Source organism: Parambassis ranga, chromosome 15, assembly GCF_900634625.1.
Source record: "Parambassis ranga chromosome 15, fParRan2.1, whole genome shotgun sequence".
Lineage (NCBI taxonomy): Eukaryota > Metazoa > Chordata > Actinopteri > Ambassidae > Parambassis > Parambassis ranga.
Window position 1 is genome coordinate 12,430,470 of NC_041035.1, and position 22,970 is coordinate 12,453,439.

General features: G+C 41.7%; 1 protein-coding gene across 16 annotated transcripts in view; it reads right to left on the minus strand.

Annotated features, from left to right (window-relative positions):
- The window catches only part of ank3a (ankyrin 3a), a 101,358-nt gene extending 88,214 nt beyond the window's left edge, over positions 1 to 13,144 (minus strand). For 8 of the 16 annotated variants that reach the window (XM_028423052.1, XM_028423053.1, XM_028423046.1 and 5 more), the window contains exon 1: positions 12,561 to 13,143. In XM_028423052.1, the coding sequence (XP_028278853.1) occupies positions 12,561 to 12,629 (69 nt within the window). In that variant the 5' untranslated portion in view covers positions 12,630 to 13,143. Of the gene's footprint in view, positions 1 to 12,560 lie in introns of all 16 variants that reach the window. The other 8 variants (XM_028423042.1, XM_028423055.1, XM_028423054.1 and 5 more) reach the window with 3 other exon arrangements.
- Between the last annotated feature and the right edge of the window lie 9,826 nt (positions 13,145 to 22,970).

Here is a 22,970-nt window from a genome sequence, read left to right on the forward strand (position 1 = left end):
AGCTCCAATTAGCCTGCATTGTAAGGTAAAGTCCCACTGTGGAACGTGGATCATTCCCACTCTCTCCAATCTCCTCTCTGATGGCGGTGGAGAAGATCCCTTCAGAATTCCACATGAATCACTCTTCAGACGGATAATCTCAACATCAAAGTTATACAGATATTACATTTATAAGAACCACCAAAAAGGGCACCTCACAGCTTTACCCCTCAAACGCCTCCAGTGCCGTTTGCTGTTTTTTTTTTTTTTTGCTGTGATTTATCATTTATTTGCACATCTTAAAATTGCACCAAACATTAACTTTATTTGTCCCTTGTCCACCACACTGTGAGCCACATCTCTCCAGCTCTCAGCACATTACCCAGTCACAGGCCTATGTAGAATCAATACTAATGCTGTCTTGATCTTTTTCTAACTGTGACTGTGCTGGTAACGCCGGCAATTATCTGCCAGTGTCAGTTAGGAAATGATATTTCTCTTCTCTGAAATCTATTGGAAGCTTGAGCAACACGAAGACGACCTTGTGCAGGACCAATATTACAAAGATGCTAATCAGAATCAGGCTACTGCTGTTATTGAATTTAATAAAAGCTTCCAGCAGTGGCGTCTCGTAGCTTATAGAAATATGGAGGATGCCACTTCCTCAGAGATCATCTGATACAAATACAGATGATACATGGATAATTAAAATCCCCAGCTTGATGTCTTTCTGACTACACAAGTTTTTAGGTAGTAGTAAGTAGCACATTTTTTAACCATTTGAATGAAGCACAAGGAGAGACGGTTCAGTCTCAAGGGCCTGCATTAACCCTTATGTCTGACATGCAGTGATGCGGTGAAGTGAAAAACTGTAGTTCATGATCATCTCAAACCTCCTACTTCCCTCCTCTCCTTGTACCAGGCTGTACACATGATTATTTCTACAGTCGGGACCGACTCATTTTGGAGTCAGCCCCTAGAGGCCACTTGGAGAACTGCAGTTTTTGACACTTGCATGTAGGGTTTGTTTCTCAGCCCCACTTAGTGGAGAGACATCCGCCATAAATAGAAAATGTTCACTTCCCACTGTTATACTTTCTATCCCCTTCATTGTCTCGGTGCCTTACACGCCTGTGTGTCATACAGACACACACCAGCCCTCATGGACAACATTCATCCATCACAGCCATAGTAGGACACTCAATCGCTCTCTGTGTTGGCTGTGAGGAGGATGTCTCCATTGTTTAATGACACTGAGGGAGGAAATGGTTCCTTTTTGTTCCCTTACAACTCTATCACTGTGTATGGCTGTGCAGTACTGTACTGAGCTGACAAGTCTACATCATTTAGGGTTTTTTTTTTTGGCACTGATCATGTCTTCCCACTCGCTTTTATGTAACACCCTCCTCTGCTGCGACTGTATTAAAGAAGCCCAGTATTTTTTTCCACAGGCATTTCATGTTTGACATTAGAGGATTCAGGTCTCTATTAAAATACTGGTCAGTATCTGGATTCCCTCTCTATTCTTGGTTGTCACTTTCATCCATCTTCCTTTTTATCTTTCTGTCATCCATGCAGGTAATATTCAATAAGCGGGGGATGCCCATAGTGCTCAACTGGCCTCCCCTGCATACTTCAGTTGTGTTGGGTAATTGATGATGGATGAAGCAATCATAAAAAGTCCCCAGCTGGTAAATTACGACTTGGCTTATTCTCTGTGGGTAAACTAGGCCATCTGGGATGAGCTATAACTATGAAAGCATACTGGTCTGTGCTGGGCAGAGACAGCAAGGAGATCTCAGCGGTGATTTATTCATGAAACAAGTGGGTGAAGACTGAGCCTTTTTCTGCTCCCTCAGCTTCATCCTAGACACTATCGCATCGTCCTCACATCCTCTCTCCTCCGCTTGATCCCACCGTATTGCCCACATCTCCTCCTCCCCTCCCTTCATTTTCTACCTACTCATATTAATCACATTAAGTCACTGAGTGTCAGGCAATTCATTTTCACTCCTACTGCATGCAATGAAGGTGTGGAGCAGGGATTATTTTAACTACATGGATCTGACCACACCACCAAAAATCGTTGTTGTTGTTGTCGTTACATATGGCGGACTACTGGTTGTAGCTTCATAATTAGAATTTGAATTAACTTTAATATAATGTGGGTAATACAAATGCACAAATGAACAATATTTACTTTCTCTTCATGGTGGCAACACTCAGAGCTTTCAATTTGGGCAATCATTTACAAGCAAAAGTGGTTAAAACTACCATGAACTATAAATACAAACTTGACATGATCCCCCACAAAAGGCAACAAACTGACACAGGCATGAGTAATTTGACCTTACATGGGAACAGTTTGTTCAGTCTCATCTCTGTAATGCTTCATCTTTTAAAGCATAGATTTATGACAATCAACCCTAAAACATCCCTTTAACTTGACACTGTATGCCTTTTGGCTTCCATTTAAAATATGTTGCAGGGCCAATTTTACGAGTTATTAAACGTATTTGCAGCCTTTTAATGGTCTGATGTGGCAGCTGACAGAATCACCACCTCTTGTAAGACGCCCATGTTGTTGTTGTTGTTCAGGTCATTCCATTAACACACAATGCACACACATGCATATAAACACACACCAGGTCCAAAGGGCATCTCATTAACAGACTCACACCCTCACAGCTGGAGGTTGTCACATCGTGTGTGTGTGCCGTCACTGACCACAGGGCAGGAGAAACCCTGTCACTGTTAGGGGAAAGACAACAACCCACACACCAGCCCTCTGCAACCACCGGGCCATTCAACAACACACACACAGAAATATATATATATATATGTGAAAATTGCATGCCATCCCTCACAACTCCCACATGCCTCATATAAGCCTCGGGCGATGCCGCTTTAACGCCTCAGCTTATTGCAAGCCCAGTAAACACAGTTCAGTTACAGTGTGTTTATAGCATAATGGCAACTGTGCCTAGAAGGCACTTTCCACTTGGACCACAATCAATGTTCAATTTTAAAATCCATAATTTCCCCTCTGTTTCAGGTAACCATCCATTCTAATGTGGAAGCTTGAGCTTGGACAAAAACACCCTCTAGAAATTAAAAATACCTGTGTCATCAATGTTGACAGGGAACACGCCGTCTTAAAACATTCTGTAATGATCGGCGACTTTCACAGATGTTCCTGCATAGCAGCATTGTTTAGAAGCCAACATAGTGAAAGACTTTAAATGTCAGGGATTACTGTGCAGGAAGCTCAAACCTTCGATCAATTAACTACCTATCAACTGTCATCTGACAACAATTACAAAAATGTGCTGCACGTCCTCATTCATCAAAGACAGAAAAGGTTGATTGGTTGTTTAGACAAAGTTCATTCCAAGTTTAGAGCCTACAAATGGAGACGGAGGGGACAAACGGCTGTTACTGAAATGGTCAAACCATTCATTTACATCCGTTATATATGTGACCCCCGGAGGGTGCATTTGACCACAACACATTCTGTGTATGATCAACTGGATATTCAGCTATACTGAGATATAAAATAAAAAAAAACACTTGGGAAGAAATGTGAGTGAATATTGTCCCAGTGGCATGTGACTCTTTCATTTAATGGGCCATTACATCCCTATTGTTGGTAACATATTGGGATGTGTGTGGAGAGAAGCAAATGTTTTTGAAAATGACAAAGCACTAACCACTAAGAGCTTCTCATTAAAGGCACTGGTGTGGGGAGTGTATAATGTAGTGGAGAGGAGAAAAGGTTCGGCAATAAAAGTGAAGATTATCTTATCATTTATGACGAACACTTGCTTGTAGCCACACAGGTGAAAATAAAAAAGTCAGAGCAATGTAAGGCTAGAGAAACAAAAAAAAGCAGACAGCCAACTTTAACTTCACCCCTGAGGTCAGCAGAGATTGAATTATCAATATCGATATCAAGCGAATCTCATTTGTCTGGCTCCTCGCCTGTGTGACTGTAAGAAAGGAGTGACAGAACAGATGAGGTGTTTTTTGCTCTGACAAGTGTCACAGTTTTACTACAGCAGAAAGGAGATGATTGCTTGAGTCTCATAGTACAATGATCTGTCACTGAAGCCCCTGGGACTGTGCATCTCAGGCATACCAGTAGGGGTTTATTCAAACACTCACTTACATACATACCCACCCACTTCTCCTTACTTTCCTCAACAATCCCCTTTGGTTTCACCTGTCACGAATCTCCACACTTTGCTCTCCTTTAAAGATGTGACTCTCCCGGTGTGTTTCCACATTTCATCCATCATCCTCCTCCACCTTTCAGCTCTATACCGATTCATTCCTTCCAATCCACTTCCCCAGTGCTATTGTACCACCTGGCTCAGGTGGTGTTGCCTTAGGGCTTCACATTATGCTGCTGTCATCCCTAAACGGAAATCTAAAAAGGAGAGCATTTAGTCCTTGAACTTGGTATACCTTCTTGTCCACCCCCGCACCACTACATCTATGTGCTGCTTTAGGAGCGCACAGATAGGGTTGCCCCTGCAAAAAAAAAAAAACACACCAGACAGCCTGGGGAAAAAAAAACATTAAAACCATGAGTAAGGGAAGCGTAACATTGTGGAACCCCTGCTGACGGCTGATGGAAATCCCACTGCTAATGCAAATTTTTTTTGACTGTTAATGGCAATGTTAGCTAATGTTTCATTGATCTGTGAACAGAAATATGTGGGAAAAGAGCACAGCAGCCTATTCCAGGGGAATATCACCTTTTTACCTCACTATGAGGCCAATTATTTGTTTGAACAACAACCCAACAGAGAAAGATGTCTCTCCTGGAAATTGCACTTCAATTTTTGACCGTTGTAAAAGGCTTCTAAACCTATTAGCAACTACAAAAATAAATCCAGCCGTTCCAAAAGGAAGGTATTGCACTTGCCTCCAATCAATGCAAAACTGCCATCTTTTGACTTAACACTCAGTACAAGGACATCGCACTCCACTTGAATGCTGAATAAACCATTTCTTCAGGTAGCAACATATCAAAGGAGCAGCACATTCAATTTTATATGCAATTAAATACCATGAAAACCATCATTGTCTGTCTCTGAGTGAAAGGTTGTTTAGTCTATTAGTCTGTTGTGCATCTCCAGGATATTCACAGCAATTCTGGAAGCAGATTAGCATATTAAACAATTCACATGTCAAAACACAGCCTAAATTCTGTGGCTATCCATCAGCTGTTGTGAATGTCTGAGGAAGTCAGATCCTGCTGTTAAATGAAACTTCAAGCTGAGAGCCAGCAGAAGGGTCTCAGCGTATGACAGTTTTAAGAGAGTGTGCAGCTCTCATCCTCACATTTCATTTTTCATTTCATTTATTTTATACACTCGCAAGGTTTCATACTTCATCCAGTAGAGGAAGCAGGGGTGAGCCATCTGGCTAGGCTCCACTGTGGATGTATTCCTGATCCCAGAATACTCATCCGAGTTAAATAAACAACACCTGAGAACCAGGAGGGACAGAGAGAGATGCAGAACCTTTTTTTCCTCTCCTCCTTTTCAATAGTAGAATTCTTTCTGTTAGATTGCTAGAGAGATCAGAAATTAACGTCATGCCTGTTTGCACCCATGGTGCTTGCTATGCATATTTATCATGAATAAATGCAATCAGGCTTCACAGCAGACATGACAGACCAGAATTTACACCACGTGACAAGTTGTCTTTTCCCTGCTGCTTTACTGTGGGAATTGGTGTGGGAATAGTGCAATCTTTGTCCAGTCTTATTTCCTGCATCATGACTTCAGCCTTATGATAATAACTTGTACATCAGTTTCCGTGGCGCTGATTTTTAGTGTGAAGACCAATTAACATCCAGCTCATCTGTGACTCAGTTCCTTATAAAAGTATGAACTATAAATAGACCATTGGTTTCAATCTGTTTGCATACGGCGTCCTTCGTCACTGATGTCTGATGTGAGAGCATGCTGCGGTCACAACAGGGTCGGCAGACAACACAGTGAACATAAAGCACATTTATTGCTTTTGGTAGGGAACAAAAGCTTTTGTTATCCTGCCTCTGTTGCATTTAATGGTTGCCATGGAGACAATGAGCCAAGAGTAGAGGCTCAAGGAGGATCCCAAACTTGGTAAAAAAGAAAAAAGAAAAAAAAAAGCAGTTCTAAATCTGACAGTGAGGCTCAATTTGACTTGCTTTCTGTTTATGACTTGTACAGCGAAGTCTTTTGAAGAAGACGAGGGAAGGAAAAAGCACGACAGAGTGAGATGTAAAAAGCTTTCCGGACAGAGCTGTGGGAAACGGAAGAGGCGCCGGGGTTCAGGCTGCAGCTGCTGCCAGCAGAGGAAAATACCAGTAGAGTGGATGTGAGAGCACAAATTATTAGATTGTGCCAGAGACGTCTCAAAGCAACTGCTGTCTGGGTCACTGAGCAGCCCAGGTTGAAAATGTTTTCATATTCTAATTCTGCTCTAATTCAGCAAGTCTATTATGCTTTGCTGCATTTTGATTAAAATACAAAATTTCAAATGACACAAGCATATCCTCCTATTACAGACAGGTTTTCACATGTGCTTAATAAGAAGTGTTCAAACGCTGGCTCGGGCAGGGAGAGAAATTGCGCTGAGCTCTCAGTGGTATTGATTCATTCTCGCCGACAAAAAACTAACCAAGGCATTTTTTTTCAAACTGCTTGCTTTTGTTGATGGAGGAGGGGGTGAGGGAAGAGGTTTGTGCTGCGAGGGATGGATAGAAAGAAGCGTGGCGAGCCCTTGTTAGGGCTTTTTTGTTGATTAGGTCTGGTTCAACAGCCTTGTTAGCTGGCCAAGGCCGATCTGTCTCCATCTCTGGTCTGTGTTCCTGTTTTTATGTACCACATTTGTATTTAAACCAAAGGCTGCTTGAGAGTATGAAAGCACATCTTTTTGTCTGACAAAAGCTGCTGCCTCAGGGTTATGTTAAACAGGAAGAGTAAGATAAACAATTAATGTAATTTATGTATGATTATGTGTTGTTTCAAACTATTAAACATTCAGATGATCAGTAAATCAGGCATTTGTAAGGGTGCAACTTAGCCTTACAAGTTTCTAAAACATGTTGTCTCACTATATTAAAAGGCAAAAATGACAACACCCCAGTGGCCATAGGAAGCAAACTGTCCCTTTACAGAGTTCTGATGTCAGAACATTAATTTTCAGTTGTTTCAGTTCTTTTTTTGTTGATTTAGGCACCAAAACGTCTTGGTTTGCAACAAGTTTCTCCATCATTTTTACATGCACCCTCTCATACGACCACAGAGATGGCACATACGTACATAAACATCTCTAACTGTCTCACTATCGGACCCATCCAGGTGCTGGAACAGTTTTACTTATGGAAAAGCTTGAGAAATAGCCAGGTACAACCATGAGTTCTGACATCAGAAAAGATAATTTTGGTTTAGGTGTTTTCTTAAGGTGTTTGAAGCCCTTCTGTTGAGGCACGCCCCTTAAACCTCCCCTCCAGCAGTTTAGAGATCAAGGGAGAGCTCAAAAGCTACTGGGTGACAGAGAAACACTCCTCTTTCACACTTCCTTCTATTTCTTTACACCTTCTCCCTCATCACTCCCCAAAGTACACCTCATTCTCACTTCTCCATCCATGTCCGTCTTTTCAGCCAACTCCTTTTCTCTCATCCACATCCCTTTCTCCCTTGGCTTCTCTCCTCCTGTTTCACCCCATCCTTTCATTGGCAAGAGAGGAACAGAGACAGTTCATCTGAGAGTGATGGAGCTCTGACAGGCTGATCCCTCTGCCCTCTCCCCAGGGCGCGCAGCTGCGCCCAGGCTCTGCGACGCCTACCTACAAAAGCACACATCCACACAGAAGCGGCAGGAATACACTCACCTACACACATGCATGCATACATTTATAGAGCTATCAAGGTAGCACACATGTGCACTCGCTCACACCTCCACACTCCAACTAATACAGCACATGTGCATGTGTGTGTGTGTGCACGCAGCTTTACATAAGTCATCACATTTTTATGCAGCAGAAACGAGGAATGTCAAAGAGGTGCTGTGATGGGGAGTCAGAGATTAGAGGATATTCTGGCATGGTAATACCAATGTCCAGGTTCAGAAGTCTATGACAGATTAGCTGCAATTCATGCTCATTTAAGGATCAATATGTAAGAATTTGAACATGGGTGAATAATATGTGTGTAAAATCTTACTATTCCTATCTTGGGCTGTGTGGCGAGGGGTGATAACCTTAAAGTTAGCTTTGTGTCATAAATCTGCCTTCATAACCCCGGGTGAAAATTTGAAAACGACAACAAAGGATTACATTTAGAGCCTTTTACTTACTTATTTACTTTACTTTTATTGATTTAATAAAAACATCAAATCTTTATTTTGATTTGCATAAACAAGAGATGTTTACAGATGACTTAGACAATTAATTAAATATCAAAATGTGATTGGCTCAGCTAAATCTACTGTAGCAACAGTATTTACTGTATTTTCCCCTAAATTGTCTCCAGACACTCTCTCCCAAACAGCCCATGAAGCACATCCATCCCCACTTTAAGGATTTGATCTGTGCCAAGTCCATTAGTGTAATCTGAAAAACAAAAGCAGCACTTCGTTCGACCTCCCCACCCTCACACACACACTTTACATCCTCCATCAGCACATTCACCAGTGCCCTGCTGTTATCTGGGGGATGTAATGTACCATTTCTCTTTGAAGGCACTGTCACAGAACGGCTTATTTCACCAGTCCTCCAGACGCGGGGCTCTCTCTGTCTCTAGCAGGGTTTTTCCATCCAAGACAAAGAACAGAGCTGCCCAGGCCTTGCTGCCTGGCTGCCTGGCTGTCTCATTAGGAACAAGACAACAGAGGCAGCACAAAAGAGAGATGTATGCAGTCCAGTGAAAAGTGGAAGGATGCAGGAAAAATGTGCCAAAGTTATAGTTCTTATTAAAAGATTGCAAAAAGTTCAGTTGGGGAGATGCTTTTATGGAGCAGGTACATCCCTGAAAAAACCATAAAGCAACAAGTTAATGCACTCTTTGTGCCACCTGCAGTTGTTGTCCCGAGTGTGAAACACACTGAGCAGGATATACTGACTGTGGAGAAATATGATAAACAGCAGAAGCTTGTCTGTGACAGAATTCAGTGATTTCACAGCTGTCTCTGTTTTTCAGCACGTTTGACAGAAGCAGTTCTGCTTAGTTTTCCCCCCCCTTACTCAAACACCACCGCTCCTTACACAATCTTCAAGTGTAAACCATCCAGTATATCTTACTGTTGAGGACAGTTTATTTTTGGGAAGTACAAACCTGGTAAAACTGTGGTATTTCCGCGTGAGCGTCTGTTATATAATGTGGTGGAGATTTATTTTGGAAAAGACATTGATGTGGGCCAACTGTACTGTTATCGTTAGCACTACTCTTCCCCATAAACCAAGTTTTTAAGTACTTATTGGGTATTAACATACACAGCCTAGCTAATGCTTGACAAGTGAGTTTTTTCCCCATTGTATAAACAATAATGTTATGCATATTGTATTAATACAAGAAAACCCAAAATGGGAATAATCAAAACAAAATGACATGTCAGTTTAATACAGTGGTGGCATATGTTGACATGTTGTTAATTAGGTCTACCCAACCCTTATGTGAACCTGATGGAATGATGATTTGAGTGACAGGTCATACGTCATTACAGTGTCTCCATAATCAATGCGTTTTCTTTCTTAAGTCGAGCAGTTACATTTTATTGTGCTTCAGTTTTAGTTATTAGGATTCTGGAAGGAAGATATTTCCCTCCGGGGTCTTTTTATCTCGTAGGCACACTTTCCATTCTTATTTCTGTCCTTTTTAAGTGTGCAGAAACTGCTTTATGTGCAATTTAGACAGCGAAACTCAGCAGAGCACAACAAACCAGATGTCCAATGACAAAATAGTACATGGATGAAAATGCACACATGCTCAAATATCCGATTTAAAATTTAAAATCCGCTCTTAGGTCAAGAGCAGCTTCTGTGCGATGGGAATGTATGGATCTGAATTCTTTTTAATGTGCGTGCATGCATGCTTGTTATGTAAACCTCATTATCACTATCACTACATCAAATTCTTATCATTAAGCCTCTCTGAGATCATAGAGCATTTGGAGGAACATCAAAGTGCTACACAAACAACGCTGACAAACAGCCAGAAATATGCACATACCAGACATGCTACACTCAAATACACACACGCACACAAAAACACGGCAAAAAAAGCACAACATTGTGATTGGTGTTGATTTACAACCCCTGTCAAAATCAGGATAAGTCTGGGACCTTGAGTCAAAAGATGTTTGATTGTATCCTTGAGCTTCAGCCGTCCCAGCAGCTGCCTCATGAAAAATATATTTCTGTTCTGGCCACCAAGTTCACCAGTCCACCCCCTCTTCACTCACTCACTCTCTGCCCTCAACATCTTTCGCTCAGAACAGAAACTAGTTGCCATGACTACAATCATTAACACATCTGGCATAGTTATCTGGCACACACATGCGCACACAGCCTCACATGGACACACAAACAACATACATACATAAAAAGCATTAATATTCATCATTTGCTGTTTGCAGTTTCATGGCTGCAGTCTGGAGCTTGTGTGAGAGAGATAACGGGTGGAGGCTTGTTGGGGGAAAATACATCAACAGAGAACTTTTGGCTTCGGTCATAATCCTATTGGTGAATTTAACACAACCTTCTTTATCTTAATCCGAGAGGGAAATGGAGTTAGAATCTTTACGATTCTGGTATATTCCAAATGTAAAAAAAAACATATTTCACAATTTATTGTCTCTGGATAAGGATATGATATGATATTACCATTGGCTGAAACACTTCATTAGTGCTATCATTGTTTTTCATATGGTTTGAACCATCCCCTGAATTACAAGAATGAGTGCTACAAAGCTAGAGTTGAGCATGGTGGGCTCTTAACATGACCAGACTTGTCAATTTTGTTGTCAATGCTGCCAATCATTTTCATGGAAATATTGTTTTGGATGGGGGTATACGCTGTTACCGTGGTGACCAAGAAAACAGCAGAGAAGCTTGTTACAGATGTTATGTGTTTGAGAAATGGTCCGTTTTAACCCTAACCAAGCAGTCTAATGGGTGGAAATGAGTCTGATGTAATGAAAAAAAATCAAATAATGTTAAATAATGGGACATGGAAACCCAAACATCTCCTTCAGCCACCATCCACCCCTCCACCTCTGTTTTACAGCCTTCGACTGCACACTACATAGGCCAAACTTAGGATCAGAAATTTCTGCATATTTCTCTCTGAATTACATCCCATGTGTTTCACCAGAAAGGTCACCTCTGTAATGACACTTTTTGTTCATACTGTTCACCTGGTAAACAAGATCCAGAGTACTCCTGTTTACCATTTTCTGCTTTTCAGCAGCCCTTGTTACATAAAATGTGACATACCATTGTGTCAACATCTCAAACATCACTGTCAGTCAGACTGACAGCTTTACCACTGAGGGTGGCACACATTACAGCAGCTATAAATTATTTAATGGGAAACACAGAATACATTTGCCTCCTCCAACAGCTCCACTCACCGTGTAAAAAAAAAAATGTTACGGGCAGCTGTAACTGTGCCTCTGTGTTATGCTTTGGTCTTTCCCATAAACCTACAAATCCCAGGTCTCAAGGGCCACCTCTGATCCAGCTCAGAGGATCTGGAAAATACTGTCTGTGAATATGTTTCTCTCTATGTGTGTATGATCAGGGGCTTCTGCCACCAAAACACTTTCACCAAAGGCTTTCCACATAGACAAAAAAGCATGGATGGCAAAGAAGAGGTGCTTTAGTGGTGCTAAAAACAGACAACCTCAAGGTCCACATGATGATCCACAATCTTACACACAAGCAAAACCCAGCCCAGCCTTCCCTGCCATGAGTCAAAACACGTTGTTCTGGAGAACACCTCCAATTAAAAGCCATAATAACAGCTGCTGGGCAACACAACAGGATAGGTGTGCATGTGTCTTACTCTCACACACACACACACAGTGAAGGGGTTTGACAGTACAACAGATGCCTGCGTGGAGCGTGCATTATGCTGCCCCCACCCTAACCCCTGAGGACATCCCCTCGCTTCCCATTATACACTCTCTCTCTCTCTCTCTCTCTCCACTTTACATACCAGTGCTCAGCCTCAGCAGTCACCCACAGCTAAACAACCAGCCCAACCAGTTGCAGCGTCAGGATTATAATAACCTGTGACTGACAGACAGCATGTCAGTTGGCTTTGGTAACATTCCGGGTGAGGCTGAACAAATATTTCTCCCTCGTGCTGTCGAGCTACAAAGAGAAACATTCCACTGAAAAAAAACACAACCAGGTGTGCAAACTGTACAAAAACTCAGCATTACACCTGCTGAGAAATACACCCTCTCTCAGTTTGTAGAGGGTTCATGGACCTCACCCAACCTCCTACTTCCCATACAAACACATGAAAGGCTGAACACACCAAACAAAGACAAAGAAGACTCATTCTCTCTCCTACCTTTTTGCCTTTCTTCTTGCGATGGACAGCTTTCCCGCTGCCTGCTTTCTCCTTAGCCTCCTCACTCATATTCAGAGATCTCACCCACTGTTCCTCTCCTCTCTCCTCACTTTTTTTTTAAATCCAGCATGTAGGAGCTTGTGGAATGGAGCGGCAGCAGCTATCTTCACTGGTGAAACGTTGCCACAGAAATGTCCATTTAGAAGCAGTGAAGGCAGGATTGTTCCATGCAGAGTGGGAGTGTGCGTGAAGAGAGGAGAGGCTGTGGGGAGGACTGTGCTGATGCTCTCTTTCTCTCTCTCTTTCTCTCTCGTTCTCCCTCCTCCTCTTCTCTCCTCTTCCTCACCACATTCACAAACACACACACTTGGAAACACACTCACTTACTGAGGTCCACTCCCACTTGCTTGTCTTTGCCGCGCGCAACTGGCGGCTCTCTCCAGCGCACACAGAGGCAGGGTGTGGAGGAAGGAGGAGAGCGGAGAGATAGAGATGGAAGATGAGGAACGACAGAAGTAGAAAGCAGTGTACTCCTGGCTGGCTATAGTTGAAGCTGGACACCAGAAGAAAGAAACATGAAGAGAGACAGAGCTCAAAAATACACAAAAAAAAAGAAAGAATAAATGAAAAGAGTGTTTTGTTGGCGTTAGTGAAAGAGAGAAGGAGCACGAGGCTTAAAAGGGGGGTGTGATCCACAGTTTCTTCACTTCAGCCTGCTGGATGAAACCCGCTGTCGCTCTCTGCACAGACGTAATATGAAATGAGACTCTTCATGAGCAGGCCAACAGAGTGACAGAGAGAGAGAGAGAGACAGGGAAAAAGAAAGCGAGGGAGAGAGGGAGAGGATCATTAACACGATGCATCAGGTCTTTCCAGAAAAGGAAGTCTCCCCAGCAGACTGTGCCAGCAGGATCAGCTTACTGAAATCTGGAACAGAACTGAACTGCACTGAGCACCAACTGACTGGCTGTCTTGGTTGAGGTGTGTGTGAGACATACAACCAAGGCTGATATTATCCAACCAATAAATCGACGACTCAACAGAGACAAAAAGACCACGCCTATTGAAGCATCTGAGGCAGGAAGGGAGAATCAGAGAAAAGTGGTTAGAAAATGGGAACAAAAAGCCCTGGGTGACACAGAAAGAGAGATCAGAGGGAGGGAGGGGTGAGAGAGGGGGTGATGGTTGAAAATGGGGAGGAGTAAGGTAGGGAGGGTGGGAAAAAAAACAATGCGATATCAGTGAAAGAGTCAAACCAAGAAGGCATGGAGAGGATGAAAGAACAAATGAGGAGCAGGCAGAGGCACAGAGAGGCAGGGTGTGTTGTGACTGGCCTCTAAACAACAGGTTCTTTATTCTGGGGGAGGGTACATTTGCTGTTAACCATCTCTCCCTCCCGTCTGCTCCTGGTGAGCTGTATGCCATCACCACCATGCTGCCAGGCATCAGCTCACAGCCTCACAACTGAGAGCTTTCCAGAAGTCCAATTAACACCAACAGAAGTGACAAGAACGCAATTAAAACCCAGCAGATAGAAATCATGAACAAAATACTCTGGACCTGTCACTACTCTGAAAAACACAGGCTGAAGGGAATTCCACTAATATTCCTGTTTAAAGGCAGCCTCCAGTTCCTATATCCTTCAAACAGCCTGTGGAAAAGGGCAAACCTTTTTGGGCGCATCGTTTATCATAGTGATAAAACCTGTTTTATACTTTAAGATAGATAGATAGATAGATGCACTATTATAATAAAATTGTGATACAATTTTTGTAGCGACAGCCACGAGACTGTAAAGACACTATATGAAATCAGACTGCATGAACATTAATAACCTTAAACTGGTCAGATCATTACCTTTAATTGCAGTAATTATGACATCAAATCCAATAAGACAGTCAGGAGGCGTTTACATGACTGTTAATCATGTATGTGTGAATGCGGTTAATGCCATCACTTAAAGGTAGGGTAGGAGATTTCACGTTGCACGTTTTGTTAAATTAGTGTAACTTCTCTTTACAAGCCGATAGCAACCAATTAGTTTGGCAGTTTCGCATTAAAACAAAGAATATTAATCATCTGTGGAAGCTATAAAACCCTAAAAACATCAGCCAATCCTCCGGGACCACCCTGTGCAGAGTATTTGCTGGTTGTCTGCTCTCTTCCTGCTCTGTGTGCACCAGAGAGGTACATGCATGATGGCCGAAGTCGAAGACCACAGCTCGTCTTCAGGTAATGCGCGTCCATGTGATTGGGAGGCGTGGCTTCGGGTGAGCTCTGAGAGAAAGGGGCGTGTGTTTACCTTCGAAATCTGGCTGACTCACTGAGTTTTCAAAATCTCCTACCCTACCTTTAACAGACCTGTTGATGCTGTTCAGGACAGTCATGCTGGTTTTACTTTCAGTGGAGGTTCCTGAACGTATGACAGCTCTGTGAAAGCTTATTACTACTGCAGCAGTAGCATCAGTGACATATGATGTTCTTCATGCAGTCAAGACCATCATCCTCCCCTCTGTCATTTTCTTCTTACTCCACCTTCCCCCATGTACAACATCAAGCCATTAGAGTGAGAGCAGTGAAGGATTACACAGAGCTTCACACATTAATCTGTAGCTGGGCATATCTTCTCTTCACTCCATTTTTAAAGCATCTGTGTGTGGCAAAGCCGACAGGGATGTGTGCACATGGCAGAGGCACACTGTGTGTGTGTTTGTGTGTGTTTCAGGGTGTGGTGCCTCTGAGTGTGTGCCAGTGGTGAATATTATTGATTGCCAGAAGGCATCTCCACCAGCCAGGCATTTTATAATCCACACACCTCACACCATATAATAATACAGAATATGAAGCCATGCACATCTGTGTGTTTCCCCTTCAAGTCATCAAACTACTGCCAACATGAAGAAATCTGTTAACACAACAACATTATGTGAAGGTGAGCTACACTCAGATGTGTGAGCTGCACCTCCCACAATAAAAACTACAGTTGTTGGTGCCCTTAATTATATCAACTAAAGTTGCCCATAACCCTGTTTACATTTTCAACTAATTACAACAGTCATTGCAACATGACAGTCTGACAAGCCTTTAAAGTTGACATTACACTCAAGGGCACACTTAGCTTGGCTTCCTTGATGGCTGTGATGTAACTTGTGCATATGCACAATTGCTGCTGATCTAGAACATCAGTCAAATCGGCATCCTCTGGGGCTAAAAAATGAGCCAGCACATGAGTGCCAAAAGCTGCAGTTCCACGAAGGAACACATACGGCAGACTCCATATATGTTAAAATGTTCACCTTTACAGCAGAGCAACATGTTTATTGCAGCCTGGTACATATTTATGTATAATTCATGTGTTTTCGTTGTATTCAATCTTAAATTTAGGCATTAGTAACATGTGGGTGCCATCACCAGATGATGACAGATTACCAGAGCCTCCCACAGTGGGCTTTAAAACCTCTTATTAGGGCACCTGTGAGTCACATAGTAGAACCATTATGGTTAATGGTTAATGGACATAGTATGTGTTTTGTACAGATGATGGATTTCCACTGTGACTAATTCAGCTGCCCGATCATCCACAAATTGTCCATAATCTCCTTGATAAGGTCAGAAAGAGATGTAGTAGAAGTAAAGGGAGATACAGCTACTAATCTAGCTAACTACAGGATAAAGAGAAAGGAAGAGACAAAAGGTCACATTCAGGTCATACATTCCTCTCAGTGTCTCTGTGTTCTGAGCACTATTTCTGCTTTATTCCTCCCTAATCTTGTTTAATTGAATTATATATTATATATTTAGCCCACACTTATTGGATTTTCTCTTATTTAAATTAAGACCAACAATTATTCCCTGTACATAGTATGTTCTACATTCACATGCTGAGCAGCTTAGCATGTGGTGTGAGCTTGTCTGCAGGAGGGGGGGTCAAAGGTTATCATTGTAAGAAGACACTACCTAGGATGTCTCCGGTACAGTAGCTAGGCTATCTGCAGGGTTATCAGTCAGTGTCCCTGATTACCAATCCACGTTAAGTTAGTTACAGTTACTATGTGGTCTTTAATTACCTGGAAAAGCTATAATGAGCTACTGGAGACCACAGCACCAAAAAAAACTGCTGAACTACTGTATTTCATAATATGTCAAATAATAGTCCTGAAAATAAAACCAGTGATATCTGGGACAGAGTGGATACCACTGCAGACTGACAAGAAGCCGTACAAATAAAAAAAAACGTTTAGACTTCACTAGACGTCCATATAATGTGTTGATATATCACTTTAGCTCTTCTTAATGAGAAATTAAACATTAAACGAGCATCCAGTTTCCAACACCGTGTCATTAACTGTGTCCTGTCCTTGAGGCAAGGACCAGACAATATCACAAGATCAGACTGTGATCTTTTGGCTGCAGTTACATTTGTCATTAATGTGACTTTGATCACAAACACACACTGACAGACACATGTAGTGATGCACGGAAATCTAATTTTCCTCTCATTTCTTTGAGACCTAAACAACCAGACATGTGAGTGGTCCGGGCACAGATGTGCACACTTACAAGAATGAGACAGTGAAATTAGAATGCATGAGGGGGAAAAAATGCTAATAAAAGGCATTTTTGTCAGTAGAAGACTTGTTTTGCAGCTTCATGGTGTTACAACCAGACATGCAGACATAAAACCAGGATTCTACATGTCGGAAGGATCACAAATGCCTGTACACACACTGCAATTCATGGAATAACCAGCTGAGATGGTTCAATCTGGATCTAATCATCCATAAATCCAGCGAGTGAAATAAAATGTTGACACTGATGGTGTGGATTGCATGTGTCCTGTCAGAGCTCCATTAAAACACCCACTGACAGGGCTTTGTTAATATACATGTAAATCTGGGAAGGAATCTCCACGGCTACTGTAACTGAGACATGTCAGCTACTCAAGAGTGCGACTACAGCCACCCTAGAGCCTTCGCACTGAAGTGTCTTCTCACATCCATCATGCTTGCAATCGAACATCTCTGATCAATGTGCTGTACGCAGAGGCCAGATAGGGCCTGACAGGCCGCTCTACAGGGGTCCCATCCCACGCTCACATGGGGAGGGGCTCCATACAAATCAAGTGCATCTTCACTAGAAATCAATCATCACATGAGATGAATGCTGCTTCCTCCATCAAAAAAATGCTCCAATGAATCATAGTGAGCTTAGCATCAATTCACTGATGGCACGAAATAACAGCAGACACATCTTCTGTGTCATTTAAACCCACATTTAAAAATCATCTAGTGTGTTTATCCGGAATCAATTGCCTTCATTGTCATTATTGCCCCAATCATTTTGCTTGTGACAGCAGGTCTGGTCCAAACAAAATTACTGCTGAAGACTCATTGAACAATTAGAAGAGAAAGAGAAACACACACACACACACACTTTAACTCAGATATCAATGGAATTAAATATTTAAAAATGGGACAGTCTGCCTCAAAATAAAATATTAATACTGTTCCTGTGGGCTGATAAGCTATTTGTCCATCAAGAGTTGCTGTCATGAGGATTGAGGATTTTTCTCCAATACAATAGCTCTAAATGGCAACAGGATGTGGTGCTAAAAACACCAAATAAACAGCCTAAATGCACCTCTGGTGAACATTACAACTAAACCAAAGAGGATGACATTAATGTTTCCCTGTCTCTCCGTCTGCAGACTATTCATATGGTTTTGGGGTTAAGAAGTTGCAAAACGTTCATAAAAGACGGCCACAGGGACGAGAAGATACAACAGCGCAGGCGAAAAAAAACCTCAGTAAAAAGGCTTGTTGATCAAGTACTGCTGCTACACATACATTTAGGTTTGTCAACCAGTGAGTACCAGCACACAAAATAATCCAGCCAAGACCTCAAGCACAAACAGCTCCATGAAGAAAATACACAATCCATTTGCAAAACTATCCACCGGCAGTATCTCTGAAAGACAGACCCTCACACAGAGCTTCCCTTTTTTAACTGTGTCTGAGCTGTGGAGAGAAGAGTGAGGGATGGGCTCATTATTAGCGGTGTCCTTTCAGGTAGTCAGACTGACTGCGATGAGGGTTAAATTCAGACCTACTTTTCCTCAGTAATCAGGTCAGGTCCGGACAGGTGCTCTCTGACTGATAAAAAGCTGTGTGGATAGAGGGCTCCATTTCTACTGATGATTTTGGAGAGTAATGCTAACCAACATTAGAGCACAAATGGGCACAGCACAGCAAGCAACTGGTACATTTATTTTCAGAGAAGTGAACCTGTTATTTAGCTGTGATTCATTAGGACTTTATTTAGATTGAAAGAAAAGGACACAGCTCCCAAATTGTCCTTCCTGTGTAATCAAAAACAGTAGCTTTTTATTAAAATGATTTTGTCAGTATTTTTCTGGGGATCTATGTCATTTTGGAAACCACGGATGTCAGTTTTTGTTTAAAAAAAAAAACAAATACTCTTTTTCCAAAGATTTGTGTTGGCCCATCCATCCACCTCAACCTCCAGCCTACATGGACTCTGTGGCTCTAAACACATCATCCTGTACTCTGTGAGAAGGCAGGCTGCTCATAAAATTGATGACATCAAAATTTGCCAAGTTCAGTCCAAACACTTGTATCAGAACAATGGCGGTTCAGTCAATAAGACACACTGAATAAGTACATTAAATTATTGTCATAACTGGAAATCTGATTGGTCGGTTGTCACAAAGGAGGTTCTGCTTGTTTTCCTATGTGTGGAACTGTATATTTCCTTCTCAAATTACCTTCTCACACTCACTTAATCCGGTCTACAACTCATCATTCTACAGCAAATAAACATGACATCTTTTAATTAGCAGGGAAACGCTCTGCTTTTCGAGCCTGCAGTGTTCTTTTAAAAAAATCAATACCGTTGTATTGTATTATTCAATGAATTGTTCCCCACACCAAGCGCTCCCATCACAACCGACTGCCTTCTGTGAAAATTAATGCAGCATGCAATGCAAACATGACAAAGAGCCGGCTATTGATTTTCGCATTTTTCTATGGTTGGGGCATCAATGCAGAGGCTGGATGGGTAAATTCATATTTGTCTGTGTGCACCAGGGCTTTACCAGAAAGATGTGTGTCTGGCTACTTTCTAGTGAGCACAGTAAGAATGGTGGATGTGCTGAGAGTCTTACACTTGCCTTGCTGTTGCTGACTTTGCAATGTCCAGGGGCTGCCCGAACTCTCCAGTCAATCCAGTCTCAACACTAGGGAGGAGGAGAGCAGAGGAAGGGAGTTACTCAAGAGCAGACTTCCTCAGTTATGACGGTACAAACAAGAAATGCTCTAATTACTATTATTTAGCATAACAACCACTTTTATGATAACACGTTTCTCCCAAAGCAAAGTAATGATAGTGCAGATAGGGTGAGATGCAACATCCACATTCATTCTGATATCAGGGTAAACAGAAAGTCCTATGAGGTGAGCTTAAAATTAAATTCGGAATTTTATTTTTTCATTAAATACAAATTAGTTTTATTCCTGCTCAGTCTAATGTGATGAAACCTGAAGGAACTTGTAGGTCTGGATTCACCTCTAATCAGCCACGCAACATTGAAATGAGCCTGAGGGGGTTGACAAAATAATAAAAACAGGTGATTTGTGATTATGATTATGTGTCTGCACTCCCTGATGATTGATGATCTGGCTCAGACATCTAGTGCGGATCCAGTTACGCAACTCAGGTCTGCTTCAAACTGAAAGTGTTGGATCTGCTTATGTATTCATGAAGCTGTTCATTTAACAAGTGAATGCTGGACTACCTCTCTGCTGGCACCAGCCAAATGCATACACATACAGTTTGGCAGTTTGTCTTATACCAACAAAATGTTTGAAACGGTGTCAGCTCTGCTACAGTAAAGAGCTGAAAGACTGTGGTAAGACAGAGGGTTGTGTTGCTGTTGTGTCTCCTGTCCATGGCGTGTCCCCTTGGAAACATGATCACCATCGATTGATTAGCTGTGAAACATGTCAAATTTAAATTCCGACAGACTTGAAGGTGATGGGAGGGAAATATTTTGACATGTGCCTAACATGTGACACTATTGTTCAATGGAATGTTACTTGTCCGTGGTATTGAAATGAGCTTCACTTTAAAGCAAGATCCGTCAAATTTAAAGGTCCCATGAAACATTTATTTTTTGTTGTTATAATAAACGTACAAATTATCATTATGAAGAATGTGTGGATGATATCATTCTATGCTGGGAATAGAACATATCCCTGTGACTCAGCACCATTACCTGCTATTACAGCTCAACATAATGCTGTTTGAAACACCATAAAATTACATTTACCTTCTTAAATGGGCCATTAACGTCAGAGCGGCATTCCCAGAAGATGGAGAACTGGACCCGGAGAGCTTTTGTTTTGTTTTTTTTTTCCCTGAGAGTGAAAACAAATGCAGCACTCATGAGTAAGGGTGATGAAACAGAAATGAGAAAAGCCTTGTGACATAGCTTACAATAGAAAACAGCATAATAGACTTAAATTAACAATACAGTATTACCATATCAGTTTTAATAACTCCTCTTTTGATGCTGTAAATATGAGATGTGAAAATGTTTCCCCCTGAGGCCCTGCTACTTCATCATTATGTCTTCATGCTGAAGTGATGTATGGAGAAATCTGATTATGCCAGAAGTCTTCTTACCCTCCAGCTCTAAATGTCAGTCATTGTTGTCTTGGTTAATATCATCGTAATGCATTCTCCTAAGCTATGTCCCTTAGCAGCCTCTGGGCGAAGGAATTCTTTTGCTGTGCTAAGCCCTGTACACATGCTCACCCCGACAAACAGGGAGTTGAAGGTACAACAGAATCAAAGTAATTTGATGCTTGTAAAAACAAAATCACAGGTGCGTGTGCAAAACATCTTGAAGGATCATGCTTTCTTTATAAAAGCAAAACACCAGCACAGATGCAGGATCTTTTCATCATGCTCAGGATGACTGATAATCAATGCACAGTGGTGTTTATTGACACTTTTTGTACTGCAGAGGCAGTACACAACACACCTGATGAATTTGTTTTGTCCCTGTGGACAGAGAGAAACAAATATGTGTCTGTTTGACAAAGATCCAAGACACCTGTTAATTTATCATGTTACTTCTAGGTAGATTGCAGATATTTCCCCAACAACACCAGGAGCACACTGCGTTCAGTGGCCCTCCACACGCAGTTATGTAACATGTAGCAACAAGAAGAGGGAAAACAATTTGAAGAAAGCTGTCAAACAAGTTTTGTGACATTTTGAGCAACAAAGCCCCCAGTTTAGAACTTGTTTAAGCACCAGTTGTCTTCAAATTCACCGGACATATAAACTAATAAAACAGATTCACTGTTGGAGGTTTTTCTATATAAAACAAAAGCATAAAGTAAAGAAAAATATGAACTGATTGTATTTTTATGTCCTGTACTTCCACACCATGTTTTTCAGGCAGAGAGAGACTTAAATGTTACGTCCTTTTCACTCATAAATTAGTCGTAATTTTTAAGGGGGAAAGCATGGAGATGCTTACATTCAGGTCTGTAGTTAACACAATGTTGGTTTCCAGGTCAATCACCACAGTCTAATTTAAGATTACAAAATTACAGGTTTGTGTTTGTAAACACATTAAACATATAGAGCCATGCATACATACAGCCATGTGCATGCATGGCTGTCATCGAGCTGCAGCTGCACCCCTGAGCTCTTAATGTTTTGCTAATCTTTTTGTTTAGCTTGAAGGTGCACACAACAATAGCTGGTATGAAGTCAATGCATTAGGCAAACTTTAAACACCATTAGCATAGCATAAGGCTACAGTGAGGCTTAGCAGAACCATCACAGACTGACTAAAAACACACCTGTGGCAGCTGCTAATTAAGTCAGACTTACTTTTGTAAGTCTGACTTTTTGTTGTGTGCTGTGCGAAGACATTTGGAAATTCATTCACCTTTTTTTCTTTCTATGTTTGACAGCAGATATTTGTTTCCAACTTGCTTGCAGGTGGGAAGTAGCTGACTTGTCCACCATAGCTACAAACTACCCTTAATGCAACTCTCTCTTAAAGTGACAGGCACACCAGGCCTGCCAATGATCTAAACTCAGTCACTTTTTGTTGAGTCTGATCTTCTTGAACCCACATTCATCATTCATCTCTATACACAGTCTCCTTTCTGTGTGTTTGGTAAGCGACCGTGAGAGTCAAGAGGTATTATTTGACACTCTTCTATGGAAAATAAAGTAAAGCTGGGTCTGAGTGTGCAGCTTTCTGGTTTCTCTTTATTGTATCACACTATATTAGATGTGCTTCTGCTACGGTTGTTCCTAAGAGATGATATAAATGTGATAATATACTCTGACAAATGAGAGCGTGTG